Source organism: Artibeus jamaicensis, unplaced genomic scaffold, assembly GCF_021234435.1.
Source record: "Artibeus jamaicensis isolate MK-2021 breed Jamaican fruit bat unplaced genomic scaffold, CSHL_Jam_final contig_760, whole genome shotgun sequence".
Classification (NCBI taxonomy): domain Eukaryota; kingdom Metazoa; phylum Chordata; class Mammalia; order Chiroptera; family Phyllostomidae; genus Artibeus; species Artibeus jamaicensis.
In genome coordinates, this window is record NW_026521955.1 from 3,936,703 (window position 1) to 3,955,822 (window position 19,120).

The window sequence follows — 19,120 nt, forward strand, 5'->3', positions numbered from 1 at the left end:
AGGACCAAGGACTTATAAACCCGCCCCGGCACTGCGTTAGAAGCAGAGCCCAGCCATTCGCAGCTAACTGGGGGGGGAGGACAGCCTGACGGACTTTTCATTGGCCTAGAGTCGAGAACCGGAAGATTCTCCCCCTTCCGGTTTCTGAGTGGTTGAGCCCGAAAACAACGCCTTCCATCATTGGCTGAGCCCGGCTGTCAGTCTCCTCGCCTCTGGCGGCACGACAGAGCTAGGGGTGGCCTGTGGAGCAGTCTCGAATCCTGCTGCGGGGAGAAGATGGCGGTCGCAGTGAGAACTTTGCAGGAGCAGCTGGAAAAGGCCAAAGAGAGCCTAAAGAACGTGGATGAGAATATTCGCAAGCTCACCGGGCGGGATCCGAATGACGTGAGGTAAGGGCCGTATGAGCAATACCGGCTCCGAGAGGCGGCCATCAAACCAGGGTGAATTGGGGGCGGGGAGGGCGACCAGCTATGAGAAAGCTGTAACATCGCGGCCTGTTTCCGAGGCGGCGGTCGAAACCGGTCTTCGTTGAGGTGAGGAGTCTCCAAGGCCGACGGCCATAGGTCCTCGGGTTCCGGTGCATGAGGAAGGAGAGTGGATCGAGCGTGCGCCGGTTGGCTTCCAGGCCTGTGGGAGGGCCGGGACTTCGGATTCCCGCCCTTGGCCGTGCGGGCCCGGAACTGCAGCACAAAGCTCCTTTCGCCGCCGACGACCACCAGGCCGAGCTGGCCCGGAGGCCCTCCGGGGACAGGGCTCGCCGCCTCGCCGCCAGACTCTGGCCCACGTGCTGCTTTCTTGGGGTTGGCAAAAATAGGAACTGATCCAAGGTTGTTAAACGTGTAGTGGCATCGAGGTCAATATGATTTGTGTGATAACTGATCTTGAAAAATTAAAGAAGTAAAACAAAATAGTGTTTCCTGCCTTTTTACAAATACGTAGATTTGACCCGTCTTTTGAGAACTTTTTTGGTTTTCTCTTTATGATGAACCGCACCATTGAATGAAATACATTAGATGTGTCCACATGTGATTTTTACACTGATCTGTAAATATCTTGTAGGCCCATCCAAGCCAGATTGCTGGCCCTTTCTGGTCCTGGTGGAGGTAGAGGACGTGGTAGTTTATTGCTGAGGTAAGATTTCCTTAGAACTTAACATATGCTAAACTACTGGTGTTTTGATATTAAATTAACGTAGCGTTTTAAACAAAATTCGTGGTAGAACCAGTGTTAGAAATGTTTGTTTAAAGCTGTGATCAGCTGCAGTTTCTGCACAGTTAAGGCAGAACTTCATTTACATGCAGAACTAAAGATTAAAGAATATAGTAACCATGATTTTTGTGTAAACTTAATTCTTGTGGATTTTAAAAAATGCTATAAAAGCATCTTGGTGTAAATACCCATTGAAGATTGCTTTTATTGGGAGGATATTTAAATTTTTAAGTTTTCTTTGAAATATTTATTTCAAATTTCAAGTGCTTTGTATTGGTATTTTTAATCATAGGCGTGGATTCTCAGATAGTGGAGGAGGACCCCCAGCCAAACAGAGAGACCTTGAAGGGGCAGTCAGTAGGTATGTTGAAAAAAGATTCTGAAAGCATACTAAATGTGTTTTATTTTCTGAGGTGGCATTCAGATGTAAACATTTAGTGAATTTTTTGTCAGTGAAATACGTCCAGTCTATAGAAAAGTTTTACAAGAGTTTATATGAGCCAAAATTTTGAGCACATACCCAGGAACAAAATCTCAATGGATTGAGAAAATACTCTGGAGAATAGCAGTTTTGCAGTTTATTTTATACATTAGAATGAAAGAAGGAGACATGAGGGTTACATGAAATCTATTGGTGGTAGATTAAGTAGTCTGGAGAAGGCAAAGCAGGGAAATCTCTAGGATTGTATAGAAAGCAAAGTGGAGAAACTTTTTTTACATTGGTAGGTACAGGATAGTTAACATTTACTGCACATAGAGATTGTGTGTCAGAACACAATATCAACAATGAGGCCTCTGTGGTCTTGTGCTGTGGAGTCTGTGGTTATGCCTTCAAGGGGTCTTGAAATCACTGAGACATTTCAAAGGTACGTTATCCTAGATTCATAAGAGCAGTGGATAGAGCTCACCTGACATAAAGATTGATCTTGGCTAAGGAAGCTGTTATACCTGGATGTGACTACTTGCCACGTCTTCCCCAGATAGGAAATTCCTGAACAGACCATCCTGTGTGTTTATTTTTGGTCACTCAGACACACAGTATCTCAAAATTCAGTTTTTCATGAATGATAACTACTAACAAAAATAAAGGTCGAGGCGAGTAAGATTGAGAAAATAGTGAGTTTCTGCTGCTTTTCTGTCTTGTATTACAAAAATTTAGCCAGTTTGAGGATTAGGGAGATCAGAGTCTGGATTGGGCATTGATGATATATTTTGTCCTCACTGCTGGAAGAAAGTATAAAATTGGATGGAGACTGATAGAATGAGGCTTCTGGAAAAGAGTCCTAGAAAAGGTAGTCATTTGCCCTAGGTATGCACTTAAGCCAAATTCTGTAGTGGTCACTTAAATTATTTTTTCTACCCCAGGCTGGGCGGGGAGCGTCGGACGCGGAGAGAATCACGCCAGGAAAGCGACCCAGAGGATGATGATGTTAAAAAGGTAATTGAGATGAAAAGAACTTAGAGGATAAATATAGTATTTTCATCTTAGAACATTTCTAAGAGTACCACCCATATGCTTGTTAAATTACTGAGATTTTCTTTTCTCCTGCAGCCAGCTTTGCAGTCTTCAGTTGTAGCTACCTCCAAAGAGCGCACACGGAGAGACCTTATCCAGGATCAAAATATGGATGAAAAGGGAAAGCAAAGGTACCTTTCGTGATTTCCGGGGAGAAAAAAACCCTGTCAGATAATGCAATTTTAAGAAAATTTAAGTAGCCCTGGCTGGTGAGGCTCAGTAGATTGAGCACCAGCCTATGAAGTGAAAGGTAGGGCACATGCCTGGGTAACAGGCCAGGGCTCCAGTTGGTGCGCAGCAGGCAACCAACTGATTTCTCTCTCACGTTGGTGTTTCTCTTCCTCTTTCTCTCTCCCTTTCTCTCTCTTTCAAAAGAAAGAAAGTCTTTTTTTTTTTTTTAAGATTTTAATTATTTATCTTTAGAGGGGAAGGGAAGGAGAGAGGGAGAGAAACATCAACGTATGGTTGCCTTTTGTGCGTCCCCTGCTGGGAATTGGCCTGCAGGGAACCGGCCTGCAACCCAGGTAGGTATGTGCCCTGACTGGGAATCAAACCGCGATTGTCTGCTTCGCAGGCCTGAGCTCAATCCACTGAGCTACAACAGCCAGGGCTGAAATAAAGTCTTACAAAAAAAATTTAAGCAGTTGTCCAAGTGCTATACTATGTTTTTTTTTAGGAAATGACAAGTGTAAATGCAATGAATCCTACTGAAATAGAATTTTGTTCTGTTCTTTAGGAACCGGCGAATATTTGGCTTGTTGATGGGCACCCTTCAGAAATTTAAACAAGAATCCACTGTTGCTACTGAAAGGGTATTTATGCCATTTTCCCTTTGTTTCCTTTACTTAAGTTATCAAAGTAGTTGCATGTTTTTAAAAAAGAGTCAGAAAGCTCTCAAGATTTAGTTGCAGCCTGAATTGAAGCTAGTGTAAAACATAAAGCTTTTTGAAGTTGATAACTTGTTAACTGGTCTTTTCTTAAGGTTAAGTTATGAACCAGTTGAGTAAACTTCTTTGTAGTGGAAAGAACTCTGGTCTGTGACTCAAGAGAACCTGAGCTCTGCCCTCAGCTCTATATCAACCTTGTTTTGTGGTCTTGGACATGTCCCATTAGGTTTCAAAGTACTTTTTCTTGAGCAGGGGTATTGAACTCATCATTGCTACTAGTTTCAGCAATTCTAATTTTTTAGACTTACTTACACGCCAAGGGGCAGTAATTAGCATTCCAGAAGCAAAAGCTTAAATGTTTACTACCCTCCACAGTTTATTGAACTGTATCATCTTTCTGGTAGCTTATATTTTGCTGAAGGTCTGTAGAGTTGAATACCCAAAGTTTTGCTTCTCAAGGGAGAACTTACAGAAAGTGAGATAACAGTTCAGTTATAGGAGATTAGTAAACTTAATTCAGCTTTTATGTGTTAACTTTACTAGAGAATATATATAAAAAGCTTAAAGGCATTTTAATGTGAAGAGTAAGCATAGGTTTTTTTTTTAATAGATGGAGAGAAGGTATGGCATTAACTACATTAGGACATTGTATCTGTCTTTTTTTTTAATTTAAGAAGAATAACTGAAGACAACTTATAAAAACATTATTCTGTGTGCAGTTAATTTATGAACCTTACCTCAAAGTCATATTGGAATGGAACTATTACTGATGTTGCCTGATGCCTTTAAAATTCAGATTTTTACACAGAAAATCTTCAGTTCCCATTTTCTGAAAGAAATGCCAGTAGTCTCAAATGCTAAGTAGTAGTACTAGGTTTGAATTAGTTGGTACCCTAAATTGCAAATGTGAAACTTATATACAGATAACTTAGTAAAATTGTAATGCTTCACATAATCGAGATATATAATAAGATTTTTAAATTCATTTTTATCTTTAGCAAAAGAGGCGCCAGGAAATTGAGCAGAAACTTGAAGTGCAGGCAGAAGAAGAGAGAAAGCAGGTTGAAAATGAGAGGAGAGAACTCTTTGAAGAGAGGCGTGCTAAACAGACAGAACTGCGGCTTTTGGAACAGAAGGTTGAGCTTGCGCAGCTGGTGAGTAGTATTTTAGAATTCTAAAATTGGTCATCTTTCATGTTTACAAAAACACTGACCTTTTTACCTTTTCTTTAGCAAGAAGAATGGAATGAGCACAATGCCAAGATAATTAAATATATAAGAACTAAGACAAAGCCCCATTTGTTCTATATTCCTGGAAGAATGTGTCCAGCTACCCAAAAACTAATAGAAGAGTCACAGAGAAAAATGAATGGTAAGTGTACATGAAGAGATCCATTAAAATATTCTTAACGCAAAGGGTAACACATTTCTTTCCTATAATAGGTTGTGATTTAATAGTTGATTGTTAAAGTACGATGCTAATGTGTTTGGAGTGTGGGAGCATTTGTTCATGATGGAGTTTAACCAGAAACTTATATTTTGTAGGCAGTACTTAATACATGAGTCATTTCTTATACATTCGAGTGGTATGACTTTTGCCTGATACTCTTTAGTAGCCAGACATAAATACTAATGAAGCAAGAAAAGTTTGACTTGAGAACATCAGTGTAGTCCAAAGAGGGAGGAGCACACATGGAAGGCTAGACACTGCTAAGGTGCTGATGAGATGACATTCCTTCTGAGGATCAGGAAAATTAATGCATGATACACCATTAAAAGTGATTATTCGAAGGAAGTTTTGCTGTTTTACACCTGGCATGAAGTTAAATAGCCAAAGATTGTCCTTTTTGTCCATCACTTAGATGATATGTAGTTTTTGCCTGGGACTAATTTATATATAGGTTTTGGGTGGATTATTTCATTTGATGTTTTATGTCAATTTGTAATTACTTACTTGCCATAACTAGTTTTTTGTCATCATTTCTTTACAAAAAGACATATAGATAAAACTCAGTGACAGTTTGTGGCCAGGGGTCAAATTGTGACTTACTTGCTTAACCATAGTAAATTTTTACACATGTAAATTTTTATTCTTTAGCTTTATTTGAAGGTAGACGCCTCGAATTTGCAGAACAAATAAATAAAATGGAGGCTAGGCCTAGAAGACAAGCAATGAAGGAAAAAGAGCAACAGGTGGTGCGAAATGAAGAACAGAAGGCGGAACAAGAAGAGGGTAAGGTGGCTCAGCGAGAGGAAGAGTTGGAGGAGACAGGTAATCAGCACAATGATGTAGAAATAGAGGAAGCAGGAGAGGAAGAGGAAAAGGAAATAAGTATAGTTCATAGTGATGCAGAGAAAGAACAGGAGGAGGAGGAACAAAAACAGGAGATGGAAGTTAAGATGGAAGAGGAAACTGAGGTAAGGGAAAGTGAGAAGCAGCAGGATAGTCAGCCTGAAGTTATGGATGTGCTAGAGATGGTGGAGAGTGTCAAAAATGTAATTGCTGAGCAGGAGGTAATGGAAACCCACCAGATTGAAAGTGTAGAACCTTCAGAAAATGAAACTAACAAGGAACTGGAGCCAGAAATGGAATTTGAAGTTGAGCCAGATAAAGAATGCAAGTCTCTTTCTCCTGCAAAAGAGAATGCTAATGCTCTAGAAATGGAAAATGAGCCTGAGGACAAAGAAGAGAAAGAATCTGAGCCTCAACCTGAGCCTATGGCTTTGGCTCAGCCCCTGCCTCAGCCTCAGCCTCAGCCTCAGCCCCAGCCCCAGTCCCAGTCCCAACTCCAGCCCCAGCCTCAGCTCCAGCCCCCGCCCCCACCCCTGCCCCTATCTCAGTCCCAACCAGTAGTCCAGCCCCAACCTTCCTCTCAACCTGAGATTTTGCCATTAGCTGTTTCAGAGTCATCACCTCAGGTTATTCAGGAGCAAGGGCATTTACTACCTGAGAGGAAGGAGGTTCCTGTAGAATCTGTAAAACTTACTGAGATGGCAGCAGAGCCACTCTTGACAGTACATTCAGAGAGCAAATCTAAAACCAAAACTAGGAGCAGAAGTAGAGGTCGAGCTAGAAACAAAACAAGCAAGAGTAGAAGTCGGAGCAGCAGCAGTAGTAGTTCTAGTAGCAGTTCAACCAGTAGCAGCAGTGGAAGCAGTTCCAGCAGTGGCAGTAGTAGTAGTCGAAGTAGTTCCAGTAGCAGCTCCAGTACTAGCGGCAGCAGTAGCAGAGATAGCAGCAGCAGCACTAGTAGTAGTAGTGAGAGTAGAAGTCGGAGTAGGGGTCGGGGACATAATAGAGACAGAAAGCACAGAAGGAGTGTGGATCGGAAGCGAAGGGATACATCAGGACTAGAAAGGAGTCACAAATCTTCAAAAGGTGGCAGTAGTAGAGATACAAAAGGATCAAAGGATAAGAATTCCCGGTCCGACAGAAAGAGGTCTATATCAGAGAGTAGTCGATCAGGCAAAAGATCTTCAAGAAGTGAAAGAGACCGAAAATCAGACAGGAAAGACAAAAGGCGTTAATGGAAGAAGCCAGGCTTTCTTAGCCAATTTGCAGCAGAAGATTTCTTGATGAGTAAAAGGATTACCTTTCCTTGTAAGGAGGATGCTGCCTTAAGAATTGCATGTTGTAAAAAAATCTTTTTGGAAAATACAGACTTTGTTTACCAGACATTCTTGTACTTTTTGCATAATTTTGTAAGAGTTATTTATCAAAATTATGTGAGGTTCCAAAATATGTAAAAAAAATAATTATAATAAAAAAGATTAACATCCCTTGTCATCTTTTTTAAATATCCTATACTCTTCAGTAAGAATCTGTATATTTTAATAGGTAAATCTTTGAGTCTGTTCCCTTCTAATTCTGTATCATATGTTGCTTTTGTAGAAATAAATGTGCATTTCTTTCAGTAGTTTTGGGATGTCTTCAACACTTGTATAATAAATAGCCCCTTGATATCATTTTCAGCTTTTATCACTAGATACTGAACATGATTAGAATGTCTGAAGGTTTCCCCACTTTTATTTGCCTTAGAAAATTATTTTGCATTGTCAAAGTCAGGTCTTTGCAGCTTTGGGGGGCACAGTTCTTAAAATTTACTACTTTTTCTAATTTCCCTCATTTTCATCGAAGCATTTCCCTGTTTCTCATATTTACACCATATATTTGGTATATAAATTAAAACAGTATCATTTAGTTGGCATTTTCCTCACAATTATGGGAGCATCATTCTTTTGTTTTCATTTGTGACACAGCATATGCATCTGTGAAAATAGTCACTTTCCAGGGGAGGGAGGTAGAAAAATATATTCTAAACTTGGTTTTTGAGTTTGTGGTCTTGTCTTAATCTTTGTGTTGACTCTAACTGAAACATGCCAGTAAGTGTTTTCAAGAATTTTTGTTTTAAGTATTGTATGAAAAGTTTACAAAATAAAGTTCATTTACACTTGAGTCTGGAAACAAGATAACACAAGTGTACCAAGTGATTATTACTTTCATTTTATAAATTTGTATAAATTTGGAGTATCTGTTGCCCATTATATGTGCAAATAAATGTGGCTTAGACTTGTGTGTCTGCTTAAGACTAGTATTTGTACAAGTTTTTGGTGCTTTATACAAGAGAGCACTGAAGTTGCAAATGGTCGTTTTTGAGTTCATAATTTAACACTAGCTTATAGGCTTTAATTATTCATTATGCTTTCTTTTGACAAGTAAATGGGACCAGTGAAAATGCCCACAGGCATTTCCAGCATTATATAAATGTAAGCCAATGTGCTAAAAGAAAACTGAAAAGCCCTTTCTTGGTGTAATTCTTAAGCAGGACTCCAACTGAAGAGCTAGCTGCCTGCACCCCTGGGTTGCTTCCACCAAGAGTAGTTTTGGGGATTTTAATATTCTCCAGAAGGGAGTACCCAGTTGTCTGTGAGGGATGTGTTTCAAGATGCCCAGGAGATCCCTGAAAGCATGGATAGCACCAAACCCTATGTACACCATTTTTTTCCTGTGGAAACAAAACTTCATAAGTTAGGCACAGTGAGAGATTAAGAGTAATAAGAAAGTAGGACCAATTAAGACAATCTGCTATAATAAGTAAATGTGATCACTTGTTTCAGGGCATCCTTTGGCATTTCATATCTTTGACCTTGGTTTACTGCAGGTAACAAGCTATAGATGAGGTTGGGATTACTGTACAAATTTTGTTTTCCTGTGCCGTGATGAGGAAAAGATAACCACTTAAAGGGGAGACAGACAACCTGATTTTTAAGTCCTTATGAATCTAAAGTAAATTCACACTTTTATCTGGAAAATTTGAACAATTATGGTGCTAACAGAAAAAGATTAGTTTTAGCTTTAAGCACAGGTGGTGGTGGTGATGCTATACATGGGGAGAAAAGATCTTTGGAATATGGAGCAATTTTCAATTAAGTTTTGCTGATGTATGTAGGAAGAGTTTTAATTTTATTTACTAATGTGCATTTATAAATGGGAAGTTTCCATTTTTTAAAAGTATTTCCAGTTAGTACTTTAAAATGAAATTTTATGAATTCCTGAGAACTATGTGATTGATTACTTGCAGATTTCAGATAAGGGAATGTTAGAATGTAAAAAGGAACAGTTTTGGGGGGCCATCACTGGGGCCTATTAGAGGTTACAAATTAGTGTTCATGGAAAGTTTAGAAGCTGAAGAGGACCAGGGCTAGTGACTAAGGACAAATCAGTTTGGGGCTCTGTTAATTAGCAGAGCCATCTAAGGCAGGGGTTTGGAAAACTTTATTCAAGGTTTTTACAGCCAATTTTAGGAAATTGGTCTTAAGTAGTCTGCATCTAATCCAGGGTTTATCTGTTTACTATTTCTAGAACTAGTAATTACTCGTGTATACTTTAGTAATTTGGACTAAGCAAACCCAACAAAATAGGTTGAACAAGTTTGCAAGTTAACTGACATTTAAAAGGAAAGCTACTGGTGATCACGTGGTATGGTGATAATGGCCCAATGTCAGACTCGCAAGTCATTAAAATTGGGGGAGGGGGGTTCAATCACCATATGAATTTTTTAAAAGTCTATTGAAATCATTGAAAAAAGTCACCCAGTTTCCCTTGAGATAATACCATTAAAATCCTTAGCCCAGGGGAAAAAAGATCAGTTACTGATATACACATGGTTGGACCTTTCTGCTGTAATAAATTAGTGGGGAAGATTGGTAAAAAGTCTGAAAGTGTCTTACACTTTGTTTGTCTCACCTAGCATGATCTTTATATATATTTGATGGGTTCCAGAAGGTATCCAGCCATGTAATATGAAAAAGATGTTTATTGAAGATATAAGAAACATTGTACATAGGACAATGACACCTCAGTTCCCTTCAAAGTAGGTTCCTTGGGTCCTCACACAGTTTTTGGAATCACTGTCCTCTGCCTTGTATTTTCCTGAATCTCATTGACTGGAGTCTCTTCCCTTTCATGGGTGATTTTAGAAAAGCCAGAAGCTGCAGGGCACCAAATCAGGGCTGTAGAGGCGTTGAGTCAACCGGGTGTTTTGATGTCTCACCAAAAAAACTGCATGAGATGCGATGTATGAGTGGGCACGTTGTCCTGAAGAAGCTGTTAGTCACCAGTTGCCCATAGGTATGGCTTTCTGAACCAATCGAATAATTTCCATGGAGGAATGTTCAAGCTTAATGCAAAATTTGATGCAGATTCATTGGTCTACTCAGTCATTTTGAATGTGATGTCCACACAGTACACATGCTTAGTCAATGGCATCTACCACATCGACTAATACAGTGAAATTGTCATTGTTCATGCTCGTACATTATAATCCACTCTCCTTGGCTGCCAGGTTATGTCAAAGTCACACCAACCGTTAACAATGGCTGGACTTGTTCCAGACAAACCTTGTATATCTGATACTCAAAACACCTAAAATTCTGCTTGCCGTGGCCATATGAGTACCCTGTTTAAATTTTTTTAACCCTCACTTGAGTACATGCTTAGGGGGGAAGGGAGTGGGGAGAGAAGGGGAGAGATGTCCATTAGTTGCCTCTCACATGTGCATTTTGACTCGGGGACAAAACATGCAACCAGGCATATGCCCTGAGGGGTAATTGAACCCATGACCTTTGGGTTTACAGGATGACATTCCAACCAAGTGGAAGAGGTCAGATGGCAGCCCTGGGAACCCCACCTTTTAAGAGGATGGGGAACTGAACAGGAGACTGGCCAGGGCCCCTGTTTAAATTTATAACCAGTACTTGGCCTTCACTATCCCCCTTTCTTGCTTTATTTTCTTCCATAACATTTAGCATTATACCAGTTATATCATACTTTACTGTCTACTTCCCATTAGAGTGCAAGCTCCAGAAGAGCAAGATTTTTTTTTTAAAGATTTTATTTATTTTTAGTGAGAGGGGAGGGGAAGGAGAAACAGAGGGAGAGAAACATCAATTGTGGTTGCCTCCCACACACCCTGTACTGGGGACCTGGTCTGCAATCCAGGCATGTGCCCCAGATCCAAACCTACGACCCCTTGGTTCAAAAGCCCACGCTCAACCTACTGAGTTATACCAACCAGAACGCAAGATATTTTTTTTAACCCCATTGCTGTATTTCAGATACCTTAAGATAGGGCCTTGAACATTATAGGCAAGACTATCATGATGAATTATGTCTTATGTGGTTCCATCTCTGCTTATTTTTACTTTAGTTGCCATTGTTTGAAACAATGGACTGAAATACATTAAAAAAAAAACAAACCAAAAACATGGCTGGAGCAGTTAAGCAAGGGAGAAAAATATAGTCCAGGGACATAATAAGGGCCATTTAAGTCCTTTAGCTTTTATGTATAGGAGGTTATTAAAGGGTTTGGACAGTGAGATAAAGTGATAGAATTTATGTAATAACAATCACTCTTACTGCAGTGGTGAAAAAGACTAAATGGGACCAAGAGCAGGAACAGGAATGGGGTAGTGTGACAATTAAAGATTTTACTTCTTTTTTTTTTAAACATTTTTTTATTGATTATGCCATTACATTTGTTCTATTCCCCCCTCCTTTCCCCTCCACCCTGCACACCCCTCTCCCACCATTCCCCCCCTTTAGTTCATGAACACGTGTCTCAAGCTCTTTAGATTCTATATTTCCCCTACTATTCTTACCCTCCCCCCTATCTATTTTCTATCTACTGTTTGTGCTACTTATTTTCTGTACCTTCTCCCCCCTTCTCCTTCTCCCACTCCCCTGTTGCTAATCCTCCATGATTTTCATTTCTATGGGTCACTCCTGATCTAGCTGTCTTCTTAATTTGCTTTTGTTTTAGGTGTGGTTGTTGATAACTGTGAGTTTGCTGTCCTTTCACTGTTCATCTTTTTTGTTTTTATCTTCTTTTTCTTAGGTAAGTCCCTTTAACGTTTCATATAATAAGGGCTTGGTGATGATGAACTCCTTGAATTTGGTCTTATCTGAGAAGCACTTTATCTGTCCTTCCATTCTAAATGAAAACTTTGCTGGATAGAGCAATCTTGGATGTAGGTCTTTGGTTTTCATGACTTGGAATACCTCTTTCCAGCCCCTTCTTGCCTGTAAGGTCTCTTTTGAGAAATCTGCTGACAGTCTGATGGGAACTCCTTTGTAGGTGACTGTCCCCTTAGCTCTTGCCGCTTCTAGGATTCTCTCCTTCATTTTAATCTTGGCTAATGTAATGATGATGTGCCTTGGTGTGTTCCTTCTTGGGTCCAACTTCTTTGGGACTCTCTGAGCTTCCTGGATTTCCTGGAAGTCTATTTCCTTTGCCAGAATGGGGAAGTTCTCTTTTATTATTTATTCAAATAAGTTTTCCACTTGTTGCTGTTCCTCTTCCCCTTCTGGTACCCCTATAATTCGGATGTTGGAACGTTTAAAGATGTCCTGGAGGTTCCTAAGCCTCTCCTCATTTTTTTGAATTCTTGTTTCTTCATTCTTTTCTGTTTGGTCATTTTCTCCTTCCTTCTGGTCTACTCCCTTGATGTGAGTCCCAATTTCCTTTCCATTACTGTTGGTTTCCTGTGCATTACCATTCATTTCAATTAGTTTAGCTTTCATATGTTTCTCTAATTTGTGACTATAATCAACCAGTTCTGTGAGCATCCTGATCACCAGTGTTTTAAACTGTGCATCTGAAAGTTTGGCTATTTCTTCATCACTTAGATTTATCAGTTCTGGGGCTCTGAGTTGTTCTTGAGCCATTTTTGGTCTGTTCATGCCCATTAAGTATGAAAAGCGGAGCCTTAGTTGTTTACCAGGACGGGGCAACTTAGGTCGCTGGTTTGTGACGCTGTATGTTGGGGCGGGGTCAGAGAGGGAGCAATGGCGGCGCCAGCCCGTCCCACCAGCCCGGCCTGTTTATCCCAGCAGAAATGTGCGAGCCCGCCACCCTGCACCGTTTGGTCTCAATGCTCGCCTCCTCACTGGTTTATCTGCACGCAAATGCTCCACCGACCGCAGACAGCCAGCCGCGCCTCTTCCCTGTGTCCTCCGGTAGCTAGCCTGCCCGGTGCTTGCGTACCACCCGTTCGGGGATCTTTTTTGCCAACCTGCTCCGCTGCTGGCTTCGCTCCTCTTAGCGGTTTAGCTGAGCATTTCGTTGTCTTTGGACTCTGTGTTGTCGATTTTCTGTGTGGTTTGGTTGTGTTTATTCTTGTTAAAACTTTGTTTTTAGATTTGGTTGTGCACGGACGCAAGGTGTTTCCACCTACGCCTCCATCTTGGCGGAAGTCCCAGATTTTATTTCTTTTTAGAGAGAGGGAAGGGAGGGAGAAAGAGAGGAAGAGAAACATCAATGTGTGGTTGCCTCTTATGCGCCCCCCACTGAGGACCTGGCCTGCAACCCAGACATGTGCCCTGACCTGGAATTGAAACAGCTTCCCTTTGGTTCACAGGCCCGTGCTCAATCCACTGAGCCACACCTGCCAAGGCAGGGCAGTGCAATAATTAAGCAAAATATAGTTAACTGAGGCCAGGGTGGTAGCAGTGGAAGTGGTGGTGATCAGATTCGGGATATACATTGAAGATAGTCCCCAAGTGATTTACTGCTGGAGTGTACGTGATGTGAGAAGGATCCAAGATTTTACTTGAGCAACTAGAAATGAATTGCCTTTAGCTGAGATGACCGGGAGGGACTACAGGTAACAGGTTTGGGGACAGTTGTCAGTTAGTGGGTTGGGACCTTAGTTTGAGATTCCTGTTAGACATCCGAATGAAGATGTGAAGTAAAGGAAGTTAGACATATCAGTTGGGTTCAGGAGACAGTGCTATACTAGAAATAACAAATTTGAGAGTTCTGAGCATGTCAGTGGTAAGATCACCAAGGACTGAGTGTAGATAGGGAAGAGGTCAGATGACAGCCCTGGACACCCCAGCTTTTAAGAGGATGGGGAGCTGAAGAAGAACCAGCAAAAGAGGAGGAACATCTAGAGAAATAGAAAACAGAACAGAGGTGGTTTTGAAGGTAAGGGAAGTAGTAATTATGTGCTCAAGTGATGCTTGTTAGTTAATGAATGTGAAGAATAAGAATCAACCATTGGCTTTAGCAACATAGATCATTACTGACCTTCAAAAGAGCAATGTTAGGAGAGTGATGGGGGTAAAAGGCTGATGGAAGAGAACTTGAGATGGGAGTAAACATAACTTCTAGTTAGGGTAATTAAATTAGACCAATCATCCCATTGAGAAGAACTAGATAAAGTGGATATATAACATATACTTCAGGGAACCATTCAGGTGCTAAAGAATTAGAGGGCCAAGCTCTGAGAAGGGAACCCAGAGAGATGCCTGGCTTTTCCCCCCTTTTAGCATAGCCTGTATCCCCAACTAACTTATTCTAAAAGGAAACATCTTATATTTCTTAGTGTAGGTACTTATTTGTTTATTAAGTGAACACTGTTCATCAATTTCCTCATAGGAAATCGATTTCATGATGTAACCATTAGAATCTTAGTTTTGGTGAATATTCTTGAGGGAAAGTTGTGAAAAATCTGTAGATGCTAAAACCACAATGCATTATAAACGTTTGAATCTTGATTCTATTCTCTACAAAGCAGTGAGGTGTATGTGATCTACTTGAAGACATCCAATTCAGAGGAGGGGAACCTTTTTTAGCTTAACAAGAAATTCTTTCATCTTTACCTTTTCTTCTGAAATTTGAAAATGAATGGCTCCCTTTCAATCACCACTTAATTTCCAGCTCCTATTTATGCACGATGCTTGATAAATATTTGTAGGATGAAAGACTGCTCAATCCTTAAGAAAGTAAAAGAAATCAGCTTAATGTTTTTCTCTCAGTCATAGGAGCCATTCAACCTCTAATGCCTACAAGGTCTTCCTTTTACTTAGTAAAAGGCTTTCTATAAATGTTTTCTAAATTGAGTAACTCAGAATTTTGTACCTCATACTTATACCGCTGACAATGTCATGGTCTCCTGTCATTTTGCTTCTATTAATGCACATGCTTAAAAGTTTAAGAGGACTAATCACAAAAGCCTTTAATGCTGAAAGGTGCAGTTTATACACCAAGATCTTGGGGAATAGATATAAGATGGCGTAGGTATGAGAATGTGAAAATATATTCGAAGTTATAATAGAGTCAAGCTTAGTCATAGCACCTAATAGTTGCAATGTGAATTTTTACTTTTGTGGTTATTTTCAGGAAAGTTATAATCCCAGCCAAATTTCTCTTGCCCCCAAGATTACCTTGAAGATGTTTTTGGGGTGTTTTTTTGCCATTAGTTCACATATGTGCAGAGAAATAGAACTTCATTTTAATGTAAGTTTAAGAAAAACGTTACTAGAAAAGTAATGACAGGTCCCTCTCTCGGGGGAGCCTGTCTTTCCCTACCCACTTCTCTCCCCAGGGCTCTCTCCTTCTCTCCAACACTCCTCTCCCCCCTCCTCTCCCCTCCCCTCTTTCCTCCCTTCCCTCCTCCTCCTCTTGTCCCTCCTCTCTTCTCTCTTAAGCTTCAAGGGTCCTTCTTTTGCTGGGATTTGTTTCCTGAGCCCATTTCTTCTATGGTGCACTTCCTCTACCTCTCTGTCTAAATAAACTTTCTCTTCTAATTTGAGCTTTGCCTCTGAATTCTCTTAGCCAGAACTCAAGGACTGAGTTTCTGAACTGAGGTTAACACCTGGTGCTGCTTTTCTGCTGCTAACAAATAGAGTCACAGATTGTACTTTGGGGCCAGAGTGGGACAATGGCTAGCTATAGAGGAGTCATTGAGAGACTGCTTATCTCTCGGCTTTGTGTCAAAGTTTCAGGCCTAGAAAAGCCTTGGTCTAGCCCCTGGCAATGGGCAAGGAGACACCTGATTGGTGGTGCTGCTCTTATAGCAGTCAAGGGAGGGGAGGAGAAGGGAGACAATTATATCCCAGGGTCTCCTAATGTGTTCCAAATCCAAATACCAATTAATTATTCCCGGTTAATGAAATTAACTGAGAGGTGATATCATGTTCCTCCGTTTAGAGAAGACTGCTTACTGCTTAGCCCAGAGGGTAATAGGAAGTTGATATAACAGTGGAGACTCTTTGGAGTATCCACTAGGGGTACCACAATCTTATTTTTTAAAGTGAACAAGAGCATCATTAGCACATCATTACATTCTCCTCTGGTTTTAAAATTTACAACCAGAAAGGGAATTTGTTATTCCGAAGCCAATAGTAATAATCACAACATTCAGATAAGCACAGAAACTTCCAAAATAGTGAAGATGAATACTCAATACTTGTGTCTCCTTTACACATTGTAGGACATAAAGAAATAAACAGAACATAATCCCACCTGAAAAATCAGAAGTTGTCAGCTTTTCAGACTGACTGGCTGGGATGACATCCTTCCACAGGATGTGTTATTTCTGGGATCTCAATGAGCAACCTACAACTTGCCCTGCAAAAGCTTTATCCATCAGTAAAAATTGCCCTGGACACTACTGATCTGATGTAAAGTAAAAAGTACGTGGTGTAGGAGACACATATTTAAGAAGGAGCTTCTGTGAAATCTTGTTGTAATGAAAAGTAAACTCATACACATCATAAATGGTAAACAGTGTTTAAAGATACTTCCTTGAGGAAATAAAATAAACCCCTAAAGTGATAGAAATACAAAATGCTTGAGGCACTTGGTATGTGAAGCTTTGGTGAGCCCAAGTCATGGTTCCTCCTGAGGCTAAAATTATGGGTATATTTAGTAATATAATTTTAGTGAATTTAGTAGATTAATTCTGTTGGTGAGCAAAGCCTTGGAAAGCACCTCCTGAAATGATTTTTTTGTTGTCTTCCTCATCAGCAATACATTGTTAATAGATTTTGATTAACTATTCTTGAGGTTAGACATATATATATATATATATATATATATATATATATATGGTAGACTTGTGGGGTGGTGAGTCATTTCATGTTAGTAGATGCAGGCTTAGGAGAAGAATAAATATGTGCTTGAATTTGATCTTTAGTCCTTCCTTCTCCGTGAGGCTGCCCAGGAAGGCAAGGCCAGTATTCCTGGCCTAGAACCAGGCTGTACACACTTCACCTCAGTCAGCTCTCAGCTGAGGCTGCAGACTGAGGTTTCTGCTTTTCTCCCTTTCTTAACCTTCTGGTTGCCTCTCTCTTCCTCTCCACTGCCACCTCCTGCCACCACTTCATCAGGAGCCAAGCCTGGTGAAGGACATTTATGGAAAACCAAATGAAGCTTCCTGGCAGTGTGTTGGGACCTGTATTGAATGGGTCATAGAAATTATTTCTGTGAGAAATAGCCCTTTCAGAATCAGTTACTTTGTTTCCAAACGTATTTTAATTAAATTTGATGAGTCTTATAATTGATTTTTTAAATTTCTTTTTGTATGCTCAATGTCAGATTTGTGCACCCTATCTAATCCTTAAATAATGAAAAAAAAGTCACAAGATACACAGCTCTTTGTTTAAGCATTCTCAACTTCGAACTGGTAAAAGCTTCGAAGGTAACCATTATTAGAGTTTTGTCTTGCAAAGATTGAAAGCAAAATAAATATATATTTTAATCATCTAATATATTATCGTTCTAGCCTCATGAATACCACTGAAGTTAAGAATTCTCCAAATAATACAGACAAAATAAGCTTTTGGCTCAAATGTTAACTTTAAGATGACTTTGAACTGCCCTATTTGGTACAGGGGTAGTGAATACTTGACTACACATCTGTCAGAATCCACAGAACTGAATGACTCAAAGAGTTAATTTTACTGACTGTGAACTTTTAAAAATCAGCCTGGATGGCGGGGGAGCCCGAGATGGAATGCGGGCTATGGCAAGTCTAACTGGACTGCAACTGTGTGACGCAGCACACACAGGAGATGGGGAAGAACGGAGCTGACAGAAACAACTTTGTAGAAAGGTGTTCTGATTAGACACTGTAAGGCTATCAATAAGAAGAGTTATACACAAACACCTAACTCTGCATGGTCAATTTGTTTATCATAGGTATAGGTTATCAATTTTGAAAGTATGTTACATGTATGTTGGGGCTGAGTGAATAAGTAAATACATTGCAGATAACAAGCCAGGTTTCTAACTGTTGGAGAACTTACTATTGAATTCTTTAATACTCCTCCCTCTAGGAGGTGGAGCTAAATTTTCCTCTCTTGAAAGCGGGTGGACTTGATAAATTTCAAGAAAGAAAGGAAGAAAAATATAAGTACTTTATAATAGAGAAACCTGGTGGACATCACCCTAACCAACTAATCAAGGTAACAACACCAGCATTAGACATATTGGTATCCTATGTATCCACTGACAGACTCTGATGAGAAGGACACACCACTCTTACAATATTCTTTCCCCCAAATCTACAGCTTTGGTCCAATCGTGAGAAAGCATCAGACAAACCCAAACTGAGGAACATTCCAAAGTGACAACATCAGGAATGACAAGGAAAGGATGAAAGACTGTCAGAGAAGGTTGTCATAGAAGACTGGGGAGGTATGACAATGTGGTACACTGGATTCGATCCTCAATTCCTCTCTTTCTCCCTCCCTTCCTCTCTCTCTAAAAATAAATAAAATCCTTTTAAAGAGTCTTGAAAAAAAATCTTGAAATAAATCAATTCACTCATGCATTTTTTCATTCAATAACATTATTGAATAATGGAATTATTAAGTGATATAACCTAAGAGACTTGAAGGATAAGTAGGAGTTAGCAGAGCCAAAAAAAAAGTGAAATTATATGATAAAAACATAAATAATGTTATCCCCTTTCTTAAAGCTTTCTATGGCTACCCATTGCACTTACAATAAAACTTACATTTCATTTCTGTAGCCAAAAGTCCCTGCATGATTGGGCCTCCCTCTTCATCTTCTGCTTTATGTTCTACAACTCTCCTCCTGCCTTTATGTTTCTTGATTATATCTGCCAAGTTAGTTTCTTTGTAAAAATGTAAAAAAAAAATTATTTGGGAGGGATCAATTTGTTGTTCCACTTATTTATGTATTCATTGGTTGCTTTTA

General features: G+C 40.0%; 1 protein-coding gene across 1 annotated transcript; it reads left to right on the forward strand.

Annotated features, from left to right (window-relative positions):
- Positions 1-196: 196 nt before the first annotated feature.
- PNN (pinin, desmosome associated protein) lies at positions 197-8,187 on the forward strand. Its single transcript, XM_037158896.2, has 9 exons — positions 197-389; positions 1,060-1,131; positions 1,502-1,570; positions 2,575-2,647; positions 2,762-2,856; positions 3,462-3,537; positions 4,611-4,766; positions 4,845-4,983; positions 5,710-8,187. Exons 1-9 carry the CDS (start codon positions 277-279, stop codon positions 7,137-7,139), a joined length of 2,223 nt encoding a protein of 740 aa, XP_037014791.2. The 5' UTR covers positions 197-276; the 3' UTR covers positions 7,140-8,187.
- Positions 8,188-19,120: the final 10,933 nt, after the last annotated feature.